This window comes from Strix uralensis, chromosome 1, assembly GCF_047716275.1.
Source record: "Strix uralensis isolate ZFMK-TIS-50842 chromosome 1, bStrUra1, whole genome shotgun sequence".
Classification (NCBI taxonomy): Eukaryota; Metazoa; Chordata; class Aves; order Strigiformes; family Strigidae; genus Strix; species Strix uralensis.
The window spans coordinates 48,008,479-48,024,636 of record NC_133972.1 but is presented as its reverse complement, the minus strand read 5'-3'; the positions used below and the strand labels follow the sequence as shown (position 1 = coordinate 48,024,636).

The 16,158-nt window shown below is 37.9% G+C and overlaps 1 protein-coding gene across 1 annotated transcript in view; it reads left to right on the top strand.

Moving 5' to 3' along the window:
* The window catches only part of NMT2 (N-myristoyltransferase 2), a 32,365-nt gene extending 16,733 nt beyond the window's left edge, over positions 1 to 15,632 (top strand). The window contains exons 4-12 of the mRNA XM_074865009.1: positions 1,026 to 1,144; positions 1,243 to 1,334; positions 1,441 to 1,557; positions 2,213 to 2,383; positions 3,486 to 3,594; positions 7,200 to 7,370; positions 9,988 to 10,155; positions 14,327 to 14,464; positions 14,665 to 15,632. Of these exons, the coding sequence (XP_074721110.1) occupies positions 1,026 to 1,144; positions 1,243 to 1,334; positions 1,441 to 1,557; positions 2,213 to 2,383; positions 3,486 to 3,594; positions 7,200 to 7,370; positions 9,988 to 10,155; positions 14,327 to 14,464; positions 14,665 to 14,685 (1,106 nt within the window). The 3' untranslated portion in view covers positions 14,686 to 15,632. The remainder of the gene's footprint in view (positions 1 to 1,025; positions 1,145 to 1,242; positions 1,335 to 1,440; positions 1,558 to 2,212; positions 2,384 to 3,485; positions 3,595 to 7,199; positions 7,371 to 9,987; positions 10,156 to 14,326; positions 14,465 to 14,664) is intronic.
* Positions 15,633 to 16,158: the final 526 nt, after the last annotated feature.

The window sequence follows — 16,158 nt, the reverse complement described above, 5'->3', positions numbered from 1 at the left end:
GGAGCACAAGTCCTTTGAGGAGTGGCTGAGGGAACTGGGGTTGTTTAGCCTGGAGAAAAGGAGGCTCGGGAGAGACCTTACAACTACCTGAAAGGAGGCTGTAGCAAGGTGGATGTTGATCTCTTCTCCCAAGTAATAAGTGATAGGATGAGAGGAAATGCCCTCACGTTGTGGCAGGGGAGGTTTACGTTGGATATTAGGAAAATTTCTTCAGTGAAAGGGTTGTCAAGCATTTCAGAACAGGCTGCCCATGGAAGTGGTTGAGTCACCATCCCTGGAAGTATTTAAAAGACATGTAGATGTGGCACTTAAAGATGTGGTTTAGTGGTGGACTTGGCAGTGCTAGGTTAACAGTTGGACTCAATGGTCTTAAAGGTCTTTCCCAACCTAAATGATTCTGTGATTCTTTGATTTGGCAGGTGCTGCTCCTCCATAGAAGAGTAACAGCTTCTGTTTATAGCTATACGGAGGGACTGGGGTTGTAAATAAGGGAGAAGAAAGCACGCTTTCATGTAGGATTTTAGAAATAAGTTTCACATTTCACTAGCATCCCTTAAATGCCCTGGCTTTGCCATGTCACTGATTCTGAGTAATCCTGTTGAGTTCAGGTCTGTCCAAGTCAGTGTAAACAGGATCCAAGCCGTAGCTTGTTAGCTGTGAGTACAACATGTTTCTCATGATGAGACTGTGGATCTTGTGGCTGGCTAAATGCTGTGCGTGTGCTGATAAATTGCTGTCCTGTGTTACAAAATACTGGGTATCAGTTGAGGTAGAGTAGTTCTGTGCATAGTTATCGATACTCTGATGAGCTAGTCATTAGCCTGAATCTGATCTGTGAGAATGAGAAATAGTATAAGCTAATAATACTAACTTTTTTAAGCATTATTTAAAAACATCATGTTCCTGTCACATAATTATGAGAAAATACATGATGTGACATAAATGCAGTTTTGAGAACTATCAGGAAAGCTAGCAATGTAACTATTCTTTGTTGTTCTTTTTTTTTCTTCCTCCTCCTTCAAAAGATGAAGTTATAACTTCACATGGTGCAATTGAACCAGATAAGGACAATGTCCGCCTAGAGCCATATTCGTTGCCACAAGGTTTTATGTGGGACACATTGGATCTTAGCAATGCTGAAGTTGTAAGTAAAACAATTCTTACATGTATCTAAAATCATTGAAGTTTATTCTGATTGATGTGTGTGGATAAATACTTGGATTTTTTTGTGTGTGTTTTCAGCTGAAGGAGTTATACACACTGTTAAATGAGAATTACGTAGAAGATGATGATAATATGTTTAGGTTTGATTATTCACCTGAATTTCTTCTGTGGTGAGTAGCAAGTTCCACATTCTGCTCTGGCTGGAGTGCAAAGAAGGGTGTTTTTATTACATCTTCTTAGGCAGTAATTTGTAATTACTTCTGTCATCAATTCTAGGGCGCTACGTCCTCCAGGCTGGTTACCCCAGTGGCACTGTGGGGTTAGAGTGTCTTCAAACAAAAAACTGGTAGGATTCATAAGTGCCATCCCTGCAAATATTCGTATTTATGACAGGTAAAATGCACCATTACTTTTGTATTTGTAAAAGAATAACATGATGAAACAAATCTTAAACTGGTATCCATTGCCATAGACAACTTAGAAAGAGAGCAGGAGGGTCACTGACCATAAAGAGTCAGAAGAAATCTGTGTATGTAGCAGAGACTTTTTTTTTTCCTCTTCCCCCCCTGCCCCGAAAAGCTTGTGGTCTCCTTACAGTGAAGACCAGTAATACATATTTAAGGAATTTTCTTATTGATGGATGACACAGATAATGACATAGAGTTTTCTGACCCTACTGGAAAGTATTTAAAGTATAGTCGGTCGGACTTCCTTGGCCAGGTCTTCATACACTGACAATCACAAAGTATTATGGTATCACGTAGCATGTGCTTGGATGCCATTTTGCATTTTAAAGGCAATTGGTTAAGTCTGGATAGAGCTCTGAAAACAGTGTTGCAAACACTTTAGACACAACTTGCACATTGTGCAGTTTGCCATTGCAGTCACAATACCACAGATGAGTATTTCTTGCAGATGTACTTTGTCACAGACCAATTTATTGTTACCTCAAATTCTTCTGTCACAACATGGGAAACTATATTTACGAAAAATAAAATATGCAATGTGCACCTCTTTATAACTTTTCCACTATTTAATGTCCTTTTAGTGTGAAGAAGATGGTAGAAATCAATTTTCTGTGTGTCCATAAGAAACTGAGATCTAAACGGGTAGCACCTGTACTGATTCGGGAAATAACCAGAAGAGTAAACCTGGAAGGAATTTTTCAGGCTGTTTACACTGCTGGAGTGGTACTCCCCAAACCTGTGGCCACTTGCAGGTAACCTAGGTGATGTTCATAGTAATATCAGTTCCTGTAGCAGTCATTTTACAGAACATTTTATGTATTTGTCTAGAAACAATAAAAGCATAAAATCAACAAAATTAAATGTTGTGGCCTTGACTAACCTGAAGGCCTCAGTGTTTGTCAGGGTGCTTTTTTTTTTTTTTCCCTTTCCTCCCAGTGCCTTGGATGAAACAGCTTCTCAGACTAAAATCTAATTTTGGGTTTGTTTATCATACCTTAAATAGACTAATAGATGTTTCTGTTGACCTTCTGGTGGAAGCCATGCTAGCAATGACAACATTGTATACCTGTGTTTTTCAAGTGGCCTGTTTCCCTGCTGGGGCACTTCTTTGTTGACCTGGTTGCTTGCCAAAGATGGCAGAGCACTTCTGGGAATTGTATGATTTGTTTTTTTGAAATACTTTCATCTTTCCTGAAGAAAGGACTTGATCGGAATTTGATAAAGATGGGAAAACTATCACGTGAGAAGAATTATATGTAATCAAATATAATTTTGTTTGCTTGGAATGGATTTTATTTCTACTGGGAAAAGTTCAGTTCCAGCAGTAGTAGTTCAGGTGTCTAGCCTTCTGGAGGACAGGGTACTTTTTGGTTTGAAATTGTGTTTATATCTATCAACACCAAAGATCCTGTAAGTCTCTGTGAGGAAGGATGGGGAAAAAAAAAAAAAAGCCACGCCGTGTTAGAGTAACCAGGGATGTTCTTTTGCATAATGATGTCCTAGGAAGAGATCTCCTTCAACAACTACTTAGACATGAGCAGAGGGTCCCATCTGTACAAGAAAATAAATGTTGCCATGTAAGTATGGTGAGATTGTCAGGGCTATGGCAAGTACTAAAATGTTTAACTTTGTAATTACTCATTCTGTAATAAAAAGCATTTGCTTAGATTCAAAAATATGGTTGGATGTAGCTTTTCCTTATCTTTTGTTGCTCAAGCTTCTTACAGACAGTACAGGCTTGCTTAAAAACAGATTTGGAGAGGAGGAGGAGCAATGAGAGAAAGTAGGAAAATAGATGCAAGTAAAGCTGACATTTAAAATACTATTTAATCTTATTATTAATTTTATTTGCAGGTATTGGCATCGATCACTGAATCCCAGAAAATTGGTGGAGGTGAAATTTTCACATTTGAGTAGAAACATGACTCTACAAAGAACAATGAAGCTCTACAGACTTCCTGATGTAAGCAGTATGACTTCTAGAGAATCCCCACAGTTATTGTGAGGCCCAAAATAACCTTCCATCTGTCTCTGACAGCACAGGCTTTTCTGTGGAAAGGCAGTGCATGCAGGACATTAAAAAAAAAAATATATATCTCTGGTTGATGAAAAAGACTTTAAGTGATATACTAAACAGAAGAGACTATTGCTGGAAATGTAGATATGTATATGGAGAAAATATAAATTTTGACCTAAAAGCCTTAAACAAACAAAGAAAAAAACAGAAACCTTGGCTTCATAAACGTGTGGGATTGAGTTGAAAATGCCTAAGACTATTCGCAGTATGATTAATATGATAAAAGATTACTGGAACAGAAAATTAACAGTTCATGTCTTAAAATTTTCAGAGAAGTCCATCAGAAAGCTGGCTGAATACAGTTGGATTGTTGATTCCACTCTAATTCACAGCTTTTTCTGTTCTGTCAGACAATGTTGTTCTTCTGCAATGAGCAGGCTCAGCAAAAGCCACTATGTTGTGTACAGTTTATTTGCATGATGTAGCAAAAAAAAAGTATTGTGGCATAGCTAAGTTAGTTAAAAATATTTTTTCTCATGTTTGCAGTTAATGGTTAGGTTGCAAAAAGTCTTAGGAGGCATTTCCATGACAGGGCAAGTCACTCTAAGTAATCTGAGATGTACTATTAAAAAATCTCATTGCTGTAATTAATAGCCTACCGAAGCTAGTCTAAGCTTTATGATTGAAAACAATTTATTTGCTTGTAAAAGCTACCTTTCTATTTGGAGGGATTGCGGAATATCCTTTACCTGTACCATATCAGTAAACTGTTTTTTATTTAAACACTCCCTTTTGGTTAGGAAAATATTTTTTTTTCCTCACTTGTAGTACTTTAATAATTTATCTGACTTTGGAGACTTGTGTCTGTTGGTTATATTTAGCTTAATGCTGCAGGTTCTCTTACTACTTATATATTTGAGTAATGCACTAAGCACTCCTTGGTATATAAAGCACATGCCATGGCTTGATCTGAACTCCTGCTGCTGTCAGAGAGATTTGTTTCCCGTGCTGCCTGCATACTACCTCTGCCTGCACACGCAGGCTCTCCCTTGCGTGCAGGGCAGCAGTTTTCAGAGCTTAAGAATTAATAACCAAATTAATTAGGTTTTAATCTTGGGAAGCTAAATATAGCTTCCACCAAATCTTGAAGGCATTTTTAATAGTCTAAAAAAGTGCAGTAGACAATTTCAAATATAGGTTTTGGAGGCAGCTCTAATACTGTTTCTCATGGAAACAATACAGGAAAAGAATAGTTTAAAGAATAAGGATCTAACAGTACAAAAAGTGTAACTACAGAGAACAATTAGAAACAGTAGCAGTTGTACCCTGATCATCTTCCTTTACCATAAAACCTGGATTTCAACAGAAAAATAAATTATGGAAAACAAAGAATACATCATATCTCATTCATAAAATATAGCTAAGGCAAACATACTGTACAGAGATGTGCAAATAGAAAATAGGTGCTTTGAAAATCAACTTTTAAAACTAAGTGATGTAGGAGTCCATACGCCTCAGCTGTTGGTTTATTTTTAGATCGGATTGGGAGCTTCTCCCATGGAAAATAAAGATTTAATCTTTGTGCTGTTTTCTCTTTAGGTCTAGAGCTTTGGGGGTTTTTTGAGTTTTTTTCCTAAGAAAGGGTTTAAGTACTATTGAGGGTCTTTAGCCTCAGTTTCAGGCTGTTATCATAATCAGTACTGTCACACAAATTTGTTCATACAGGGCATACTGTCCTGTCCCTCAGCACCAAACACTGTTTCTTGCATTTTAACCTCTTTTCTTAGCGTCCTTGGAATATCATTGCCACTGGGAGCTCATCTCCCTTTAAGAGGAATTAATCATTTCTAATCACTTAAACAGTCCGAATTAAAAAGGTTTTCAGAAATAATAAATAATGTAATTAATAAATACCACCCTCACTGAAGGCTGTGTTTGTGCAGGTACCTATAGATACACAAAATAAAATTTATTTTTTAAGTGTTTAGTCTCTTGAGCAAGGAGTTTTCTGAAAGAGGTGAATTTTGTCTGTTTAGAATAAGGACAGGAGCATGTTTGTCTCTGTATGTCCTCCTGACTGGTTGAGATCCTGAGCCAAGAGACTTGCATGAATATATGCCCAGTGCAGCTTGATATATGGAGAAGAGTAACAAATTTTAGCCCAGTTCTGTACTCTTTCCCTCACTTCTGGGGCTGCAAATAATCATTTACTGGTGGCCATTCTGAGCGCTGCTGGGGAGTAAAGATGTTCCAGCCCAGCTGCATTTCCTCCCATCCTGCTCCAGCGTATGGTTTTAGAAGAGGGACGAAGGCTTGGAGTGAGCTGAAATTAACCTTTCATAAAGGAGGCTACGAATGAAATATGGCATAAGAAGTGTCATGTTGATGAGTCAGGTGAATACCCTTATGGATTCAGGGCATTTAAAATAAATCTAGATGATGTGCTGTTCTGGAGGCACACCATAGTCCCAGGCTGCTCAGGAAAGCAGGAAGACTAAAATGTAAATACACAGGCCAGACCTGTGGCAAAACGTGCCTTGATTTTTTTCATCTGTCTGCTGACTCCCAGAGCATGTGAATAAATACCTCCCCCAGAATAATGCCTTCTGAGCAAAGCATAATCAGCTACACTAATTTCAGGCTTCCAGTAATCAAGCCTCTACCTGGCTGCTCTTGCAATTGACTTTGCTATGATTAATGTGATACATGCCCAAGTATGTAGCTCAGACAGATGAGGCAGGATAAATGAGCTCTGAAGAGAATACCCCTTAGCCTCCGTAAAAGGAAATACTCAGGAAAGCTAACAAAAGCTGGGGAGAAAACTTTAATCACCTTTGCTTGTTTAAACATTAATTGTGTAGTACTGGAACACAATTTTTTTCCTCTTCTGATGTTTAAAATCAAGTAAATAACTTGTTAAAATACTGTAGGCTTCTAATTTCAGGCAACTAAGTTATGAGAAGCTTTCTTGTTAATGGAACAGGAGTTGTGCCTGTATAGAAAGTTGAGTTAGCAAGGGAGTTTGCAAGTGTTAAGAATGGGTGGAATTTTTTTTATTAAATAAAGTTTAATTAGAAATTAGCTGACTTCGGTTTATAGCTTGACTTTAATTTTCATGACTTTGAATCACAAGTGTTCTTGTCTTCAGATTAACTTCTGATATGCAAGTTGCTTTATGTTTTGTTTCTGTGTCTGGGCCCTAGGTAGTTTAGAAGATAAGAAGTAAAGATTGACCTAAAAAAAAAAAATACAAAATGCATGAAGTCTAGGCTGTTGGCAATGGTATTTCTTTCTCTGGAGAAATGAGTTGTTTCAATAATGAAATATAAAGATTGAAGTGCCCCAGACTATCTCAATAATTAGAAGAGAGGGAATTCTGATTGAAAGCAGTTTGTAAAATAGCATAATGAATTAGGTGGCTGGGGTAAAATAGGCTAATAATGAATGCATTATAGCAAGTGGAGTGACTCTGCAACCTACTTTTAGCCTTTGCTGTGTATGCAGTTTTCCTTTCAACATGTTAACATTTGTATTTCTTTTGTTACAATAAGGCCACAAAGACTTCAGGTTTGAGACCAATGGAACAGAAAGATACTAAAGCAGTACAAGAATTAATCAACGCTTACTTGAAACAGTTTAATCTTGCTCCTGTGATGGATGAAGAAGAGGTAGCCCACTGGTTCCTGCCCCGGGATCATATTATTGACACTTATGTAGTAGAGGTAAAACATGCCCTAACTACTTCACGAATGTATATGTGAATGCCACTTCCAAAAGTTCGAATTGGCATCAAAATTTTTGAAATGCAGACAGTATGAAAACTACAGGTAGAATTTGATTCCAAGCTTTGTTATTTGAATTGCATTCTGTTAATGAGAAAATGTTTGGTTGTGATAAACTGCAGTGCTCTTATAACAGGATATTTTAAAGAAGAATTTTGAAATCTCAAAATACCACTATCTTGAAATACTACAGCAAAGAACCTTACATATTTTGAAAACAACCCTTCTGCCTGCATTCCTCCATTTTTTTCCATAGAGATATGACATGATATTAAGCAGTGGTCTTCAAATCTCCTTTCCTAGAAAAAAAGGAAAAATGATACAATGACAGATAAGGATTTAGTTTGAATTCACTATCATTCTCTTATGTGTCTTAAGTTTCTGCCATACACCAGTTCAAAATTCTTTATTTTTAAAACTAGTTTTAGGGGCACCTGCTGGGAGAATTATGGTTGGTAATCTGCTTCAGTAAACATATTGTTGCCAGTAAAAGGGGGTGGGGGTGTGTGTGTGTGTGTGTGTGTATGAATGTGTGTGTGTATATAGATACATGTATATGCATGAATATATGTAAAGTACAAGAAGTAAAAGTTGACATCCCTTGGTGCTGTCATGAGTTGCTGTCAGCTAGGAGTTCAATTATCTTGAAAATTATAATCTTTGTCCATTAACAAGATGAAGACCATCATCTCTTCCTACCAGTTACTCTTCCCTCCCCATCCTACCACCTCAACTCTCTAACCTGTTGGTCACAAAGCTACTTGCAAAATAAGCAGTGCAGGAATAGATTAGCATTTGGACTGGAAATCTCCAAGGCATGGTTTGGAATAGCTGCGATAAAGCTAGTGGAGAAAGGTACACTCTTCCCTCTGAATACATGCTAAATCAGTTGTAGACATCATATTGAGTTAGTGTATTGCTCCATTTAGAGTGATAAAGTTATTTGGAAATGATCAGCGCTAACATCTATAAACCTACCAGCTCCTTGCAGAAGCTGCAGGTTGTGAAGCTCAGTGTTCACACAGTGCAACCTGAATTTGTGTGGGAGTCTCAACTGAATTTAGAAACTTACTGCTGGAGATTGAGAGGTCCTGCTCATCGGTTGTCATTGTTCAGACTTAGCTTTCTACTTACTTTGTAGTTGGTCTAGCACTCATTGGACTCTTCCATGGTCTAATTTAACCTGCTGTCCCTCCTTCTTTCTCCACCCCCTCTTCTTCCCCTGCCTCCTCACCACTCTCTGGGTTGTTTTTTGGCTTTGTTGATGAGTTGAAGCCCACAGAAGAGTCCACAAGCACCAGGATTGGCATGAGTGTGCCATTGACATGCCATTTTAACTAACAGTGCAGTCTTCACTTGCGTGTTTTACACTGTCTCTTGAACTAGTTTTTCACTATACAAAATGCAGGTTTCTTAGTGCTTAAAATCTTTTTAAGACCTGTGTGACCTGGAGAAGTTAGTGTCAGATTTTTAAGTCATCTTTGTAATGTGCAGAACTAAAACCTTAAGATACTCTGTATAATTCCTGAATTAATGTTTTCATTGTCCTTACTGAAGTTAGTGAGTGACTTAATAACTTTTCTGTTATTTGTTGTTAGTGTATCTCTACTACAGAATCTGTACCTGCTCTAAGACAATAGCTTTTCTTGCATGTGATGGGTTCAACTCTTACTTTTTACTGTGGAAATACTATCAATTTAAGGATCCATGTGAGGTCCTTTACTGAGCTCAAAATAATGAGCACCAGTCATTCAGAAATAAAGCAAACAAGCATTTGTGTGTCTCCTTTGCCATATCTTCTTAGAGATACTGGAGACCCAATCAAATAGGAGTGAAAATCTGGGTAGTTTTTTTGTGCTTAGCATGTCAGTCATAACCCATGTAATGATTATTTTCCATTTCCTATTAATCTACACTCTTAAAGATGGTTAAACTTCATTAGATGTGTGGAATATTAAGAATGTTTATGTAGGATACTGTAGATTTCTGTATAAGTACCTTTTTTGGTGACTACTGGTCTTACTAGAATTCCGATGGGATTTAGCGCTGTTGTCTAGCAAATGGATTGTGCTTGTTGATTAGTAATCACTAGAGCTGATTTAAATATGTTTTGTATACCAGCACAGTATATTTTTTCCTCTTTTTAGAAAGCTGAGAAAACTATTCCTCAATATGAGCTTTGTCAGGTTTTAAAAATATTCTTTTAAAAATAAGTTAAATTGGAAAAAAATTCTATACTTTTTTGGAATTGTGCTTTGTTTGTAGCAGGCTAAGCTTGGGAGTTGTTCAATATCAAAATATTATTGGTGTAATAGACAAGAAAAATCTAAATGTTTGTTTCCTTTTCTGAAGTGACCACTTCAGGCTTCAGTCTCGCTTTGGTGTATAGATACATCCTCAGCAAGAATTCAGATTCTTCAAATATTAGCCAGGATTACCTGTTACATCATAATACTTATGGTGTGCAAGACTGCATTTATTATTCTTCCTGTGGAACTGCCATGTTAGCCTAATCAATAACGGAGCAGTTACGTCTTACTGACTTTTTTTTTTGTAGGGCTCAAATGGTATTTTAACAGACTTCCTGAGTTTCTACACATTACCTTCAACAGTGATGCACCATCCTGTTCATAAAAGCCTCAAAGCTGCCTATTCGTTTTACAATATTCATACAGAGACCCCCCTCTTGGACTTAATGAATGATGCACTCATTATAGCTAAATTGGTAAGTTGTTTGGGGTTTTTTTTCTGCTTCTTTCACAAAGGTATTCTTAGGAGTGGTGGAAAGGTAAGAACTGACAGCAATTTATCCATACCATTGCATTCTGTTTTCTTTTACTGTCTACAGCATGGAGTGCAGTTGATGAGATTTAATACATATATTTTATAATATAAAACACTGTGCTTGTTTTTGAGTGGTGCTATGAAGATCAAGTGTTTGCAATAGCTTGAACAGTGTAAACATCCAGGAGCATGCTGATGACCATATTCACTAAGTACCAGAAGAATGGAAAGTATCACTAAAATAGTTTCCCTTAGAGATGAGTTAATACATTCTATTAAATACATTTTGTTTGTTTATTTAAACTATTTTTTATTTATTTATAATTTTAAATTTTATTTATCATCTTGTTACTAATTGCTGCCTGTAAAGCTCTGTAGATGTCATGTTGTAGCTTTTAAGCACACCTTCATGCATAGAATTACACTGATAGATGGTTTAGTTGAATAGAAGGGAAGAGACTATAAATGAAGTTTTTAAGCATAAGAATTCTAAGAGTTTAGTGCTGCCTGATGAAAAGCTAACGCTCAGCCGTTAATCATCAGGGTTTCGTGGGAGTGCAGGGCAAACACCAATGGCAGTGTAGTCTGTGGTACAGAGCTGTGCAGGTGATGCACATCCCAGCACTCTGAATGAATTCTCAGAGACCTCTTTAGCCCTGGCGGTTCACAGCACTGCACAGGCTTCCTCCAGTCCATGGTGTCCATTCTAGCAACCATTCCCAACATGCTGCAGGGCATAGGCATCTTCTCTGCTCCTCATACTTGAAGCTTGCCCCTCCCAGTGTTGCTGCCACACTGCTTGTGCTATTACACCTACCAGATGAGTGCTCAATGCAAGCAAATGCTAGCGGTGCTCCAGCCGACTGTGTTCAGAGCCATCTGCACTGCATGTGGCACAGGGATTTCTGTGTTGATGCTGTATGAAGCCAGTGATGGTCTGCAAAGGCTCTATCTGTTCAGACTGCAGGCTGAATGAAAGCACCCTCATAGTCTTCAAGTTGTCTGTCTTAGCCATGTTTGTTCAGCACTGCAGCTGAGCTGATACCTATGACATGAACTGCTTGCTGAGGCTTGTTGACCTATAAGCAGTATTGAGTTGAATAACTGTTTGGCAAGGAGGACTCCTGGATAGTCATGGGGGATATAGAACCGCATTATTCAGGCTCCAGAATAATACCAAAGGAAGTTCAGAGACAGACTTTGACAGGTATTAAGATCTGTGAAGATACAGGAAGGTGGCTAGTACAGTTTTCAGAAGTGGCTAAAAATACTAGTACTACTTATTCTTAAAAAGTCGAAGCGGAAAAAGGGATAAATGTTGGTCTCCATTTGAAGTGTGGCACAGGGAGCTGAGTGGCTGGCCATTCGCTAGGCCACGGATAGAACAGGTAAGGAAGCAGTTAATGTGGTCTAACCCCAAGGCTTTGCACCTTTCCCTGTCCACATCTCTCTCTGAGTGTGGTGTGTGATTCTTTTCTTTTAAATATATCATCTTCTAGTTAGAATACTGGGATTTAGATGCCTGTGGATTTGCAAAGTACCTGTTAGGCCTGTCTGCATTGTCAGATGCCTGATTACATTTGCAGATCTGACACTTGGACTTTTAGACGAGAAGAGGTGAGGCAAGGGAAGAGAAATGATAAATGCACTCCTGTTCACAGCTTTTTGTTTACAAATGTACTGGGTCTGGCTGGGATGGAGTTAACTTTCTTCCTAGCAGCCCATATGGTGCTGCACTCTGTATTTGTGACTAAAACAAGGCTGATAACACACCAGTGCTTTGGCTGTTGCTGAACAGTGCTTGCACAGCTTCAAGGCTTTCTTTCACCCCCAGTGACTAGGCTGAAGGTGGGCAAGAGGTTGGGAGGGGACACAGCCAGGACAGCTGACCTCAACTGACCAAAGGGATATTCCACACCACATGATTTTGGGCTCTGCAATAAAGGCTGAAGGAAAGGAGTAGGAAGGGAGGATGCTCCTGGTTGTGGCATTTATCTTCCGAACAACCATTATGCATGCTGAGACCTTGCTTTCCAGGAAGTGGCTTGACGTCTGCCTACCGATGGGAAGCAGTGAAGGAATTGCTCTTTTTTTGCTTTGCTTATGTGTGCAGCTTTGTCTTTCTCTATTAAACTGTATTTATTTTGATCACAAGTCATCTTGCCTTCCTTCTATTTTCCCCCCATCCCGTAGGAAAGTGAAAGGCTGGGTGAGTGTTTGGCTCTTGGCTGGGGACAACCCACCACAGTCTTTTCTGTACTTTTATTCCCAAAGAACGTTTTGGAGTTACAAATTCAACTCAGCAAATTGCTTTCAGGGTTTGCATGTCAGTTTAATGTTGATTTTTATCTTCATATTACACTATATAAAATTATCTTAGAATTAAGTCTAGTAAAATCTTGGCAATTATAGGACAAAATGCCCAACCTCCAAAGCAAAACCCAGAATTTGGAGTTAGGCACTTAGGTTCCATGTATTCTGCATGGAGGGAGTGGGATTTTGCAGCAGGATAATCCCCCCAAAACTGTGACACTTTTTTATTGTTGAAGCTGACACCAGATTTCTAGATCTAGAACAGGAGAGAGCTTATAGATGGGGAAGAAGTTCACTTCTCAGTCTGCTCTAATGGTCTGGCAGAGCTGTGGAGCAAGTATCCTTGAACAGGAACTTTTTTTATACCTCTCAAGATATTAACCTGAACCTAATCTGCTGATGTTTAGATACTGAATTAAAACTACATCTGCAGACTTTACAATTTATTTGAATTTCAAGTGCTTAATTGCAGAGCTTCATTAGTGTGTCTGTACCTACAGTGTCTCTTATTTCCCCCCCACTTCCCTTCCTGCCTTCTGAGATTTCTGTTACTGTCTATTACTACCTTGAAATATTTCAAAATACACTTCTTTAGATGCCAAGTGTCAAATTCTTGCCACCTTATTTGGTTTGTTTCTGTGTGTTTTTCACAGCACACTTAACTTAGTGTAGCTTTATCCGCACACAGAATGACCCTTGTGCAAGGTAGTGGGGAAACTTACTAAGCTCACTGTCTCTGCTTTGTGACTTTCTTTTAAATACTCCTAAACTGATGGAGAGCTTAAAATCCTCTTTTTCTTCAGTCCCCGTTTTCCTAATATGGGGTGCTTATTTAAAAGAAAAAAAAAAAAAAACCCACATCTAGTTTTTATAATGAGTAAAGAATGTTCCTTACCATCTTCTTGTGGTTGAGGAACTGAACATTATTGGTTTGTAACTTATTTTTATCTCAGAGTATAGAAAGTCCTGCTGACGAACTGCCTTTGTGCTATTAAGGCTCCAAGATCTTAGGTCAGACTCCCTTGCAGTTAATTGCAAATAAATTGACTCTTATATCCAGACCCCGAAGCAAATTCAGCTATTCATACGTGGTAACTGTCACTGTGATGGCTTAACTGACCTTGTTTTTATGTTGCCTGTTAACAGTTCATAGTGAGTTGGGATTTGAGTATGTTTGTGTTGCTGCACAAAACCCTGAGACTAATTTGGCTATGTGGCTTTTCCAAGAGCAGAAAAGCTTTGGTGAATTTGGAAGGGTGATGAAAAGAGGAGTAGGTAGAGGGTGCATGAGTAGGGGAGGGAGAGTAACGTGTGAAAGATTGGAGTTCTAAAGACAATGGCATTTCAGAAAAGCACCAAATCACATAAATATAATGTTTATCATTAATAGAATGATAAATGACTGAAAAATACCGTAAGCTGTATTTATGCAGCTTTAGCTGGAATAGGCCATGTATGTCAAAACACTGTATATGACTGTAAAAAATGCATATCTATAAGGATAAAAAAAGGATAATGCTTTAGGGACTCTTCAGACCGTTACCCCTGAAAATGGCTTTAAAATTCCTACTCTTTTGGAGATAATCTTCAAACAAAGTTGTGCCTTATACTTCACTTTTTATTGGGAAAATTTCTTTGTGTGTGTACCTAATTAAAAGGCAAGAATTATTCCCTTGTCTTTTTTTTTCCACTTACTTAGCCTAGTCTCTTGGATATTGTACGCCACTGTGTAAAATATCATTTGTGCATCATTTGTAACTTTAAAAAGTAAAATTTAAAAAATGTTTTGCTATTGCCAGAAAGGATTTGATGTGTTCAATGCACTAGACTTAATGGAAAACAAAACATTCCTGGAAAAACTGAAGTTTGGGATTGGAGATGGAAATTTGCAGTATTATTTGTACAACTGGAGGTGTCCTGGCATGGAATCCGAAAAGGTAAGGGAGAAAAAAAGAGCTTCTGAATTCTGTTAGGTATAACGGTACTTTAATCTAACTGGCCAAAATGGGCAGAAGTTTTAAAATAACTTTTCTAATTGGTCATATTTAAGATCCATAACTGAAGTGTGGAAAACTGATGCTGTTTAGATTTATTGCCGTACTTGAACTAAAATACTCTGTTTTTCTTCTTCCTTTAGGTTGGTCTTGTTTTACAATGAGGACACGTTTCTAGAACTCTGAGGTCATCATTTGAGTTAATTTGATCTCCATAACTCTTGGAACGGTATTGTTCAAGAGGAGTAAAAGCACAACGTCAGTGATACTGAAATAGTCCATTAAAGCTGAACAAGGAAGACATCCATATGTGACCAAATTTATGCATTTTCAGATAGATCAGAAGGTCCATGAAACACTTTTATTGTCCATGAAAAGAATAAAAGCACATTCATTTAAGTTTCAAAGCTTAGCTTGCACCTTGATGAGAAGAAGGTATTTTTTTTCCACTCTGTAGAAAAGACTGTTTTGTACAAACTGAACTTCAGTGGTGGATTAGGGTACAAAAATATTTGCTATTATGTGGATGAACTGCTGCATTTCTATTTATTAAGTGGTGGTGTATGTTTGTCAGTGTAACAGAATGAAGGATACAAACTTGAGTATCTTTGCTTATTTACTTCACGTGGATATCATCATTTGGGGGAAAATCATGAAGTACGATACGTTTGTAGCTCTATGAAAGTCCTGGATGTTTTTGTAACTGGAGCAGTATGACAATGTACTGGTTTAACTAGTGCATTTGTTTCTCCGTAAGCAACGCTGCCAAATCAATAAAAATACAGATTTGTACTTTGATCTTCAATAGATCAGTGGATTGATTTAACAGTATCGCACTGTTCAGTGCAGGTGTTATCTATGTTGCCGGAATGATAATACATTACTGTACTTAATTTACAGTTGTGGCACAAAACCTTAGTTTTTCCTCAGTAGAATAACATCAGCCTGTGTGTAAAACTAAGAATTTTAGTAGTGCTATCAGGATATTTATAGTTTGAATGTTTTCAACGCTTCTGCGAAATTGCACATATTCCTTTGTCTACTTTGATTTCCTATGAAGTCTGTAATTCTAATGAAAAGTATCTTGTGTAAATATGTATTCATAAATTGTTCCTGGTAGTGTTTTTATCCTGACTTTGGAACAAGAAGTTTTGCTATATCTGTGGCTGGTAAGCAGAAGAGAAATGCTCTACCCTCAGTCCTTGGAAGTCTCTGTACTGCGCTTCCTGAAATGTAGGAGGCTGATCTTTGTTGTTGAGGGGAGCTGTTTTAATTCCCTCGCAAATGCTCGGCAACCAGAGCGGCTTCTGAAGCACTTTATATGCATTCCAGCGTAGCGTCATAGCTAGATATAATAGCAGTTCTTTCAGCTCACGGATGCTGCAGTAACGTGAGCACCGAGAAAATCTGCAGTAAGAAACTGTTCTAGCTGAAAGTGCCAAATTGTGGTAGTGAAGCCTCTGTGCTGTGAGCATCTTTTGAATGTGACTTGAATATCTCATGAAATGCAAATGTCTAAACTTTCCTTTTAAACATGCCTGTAATCTGACAGCAGATTTTGCTGGAAGTTGAATTCTGTACCTGAAAACATCAACTTAGATGAAGATAAATTTGTCTGTTCTTCATAACTGCTAGCC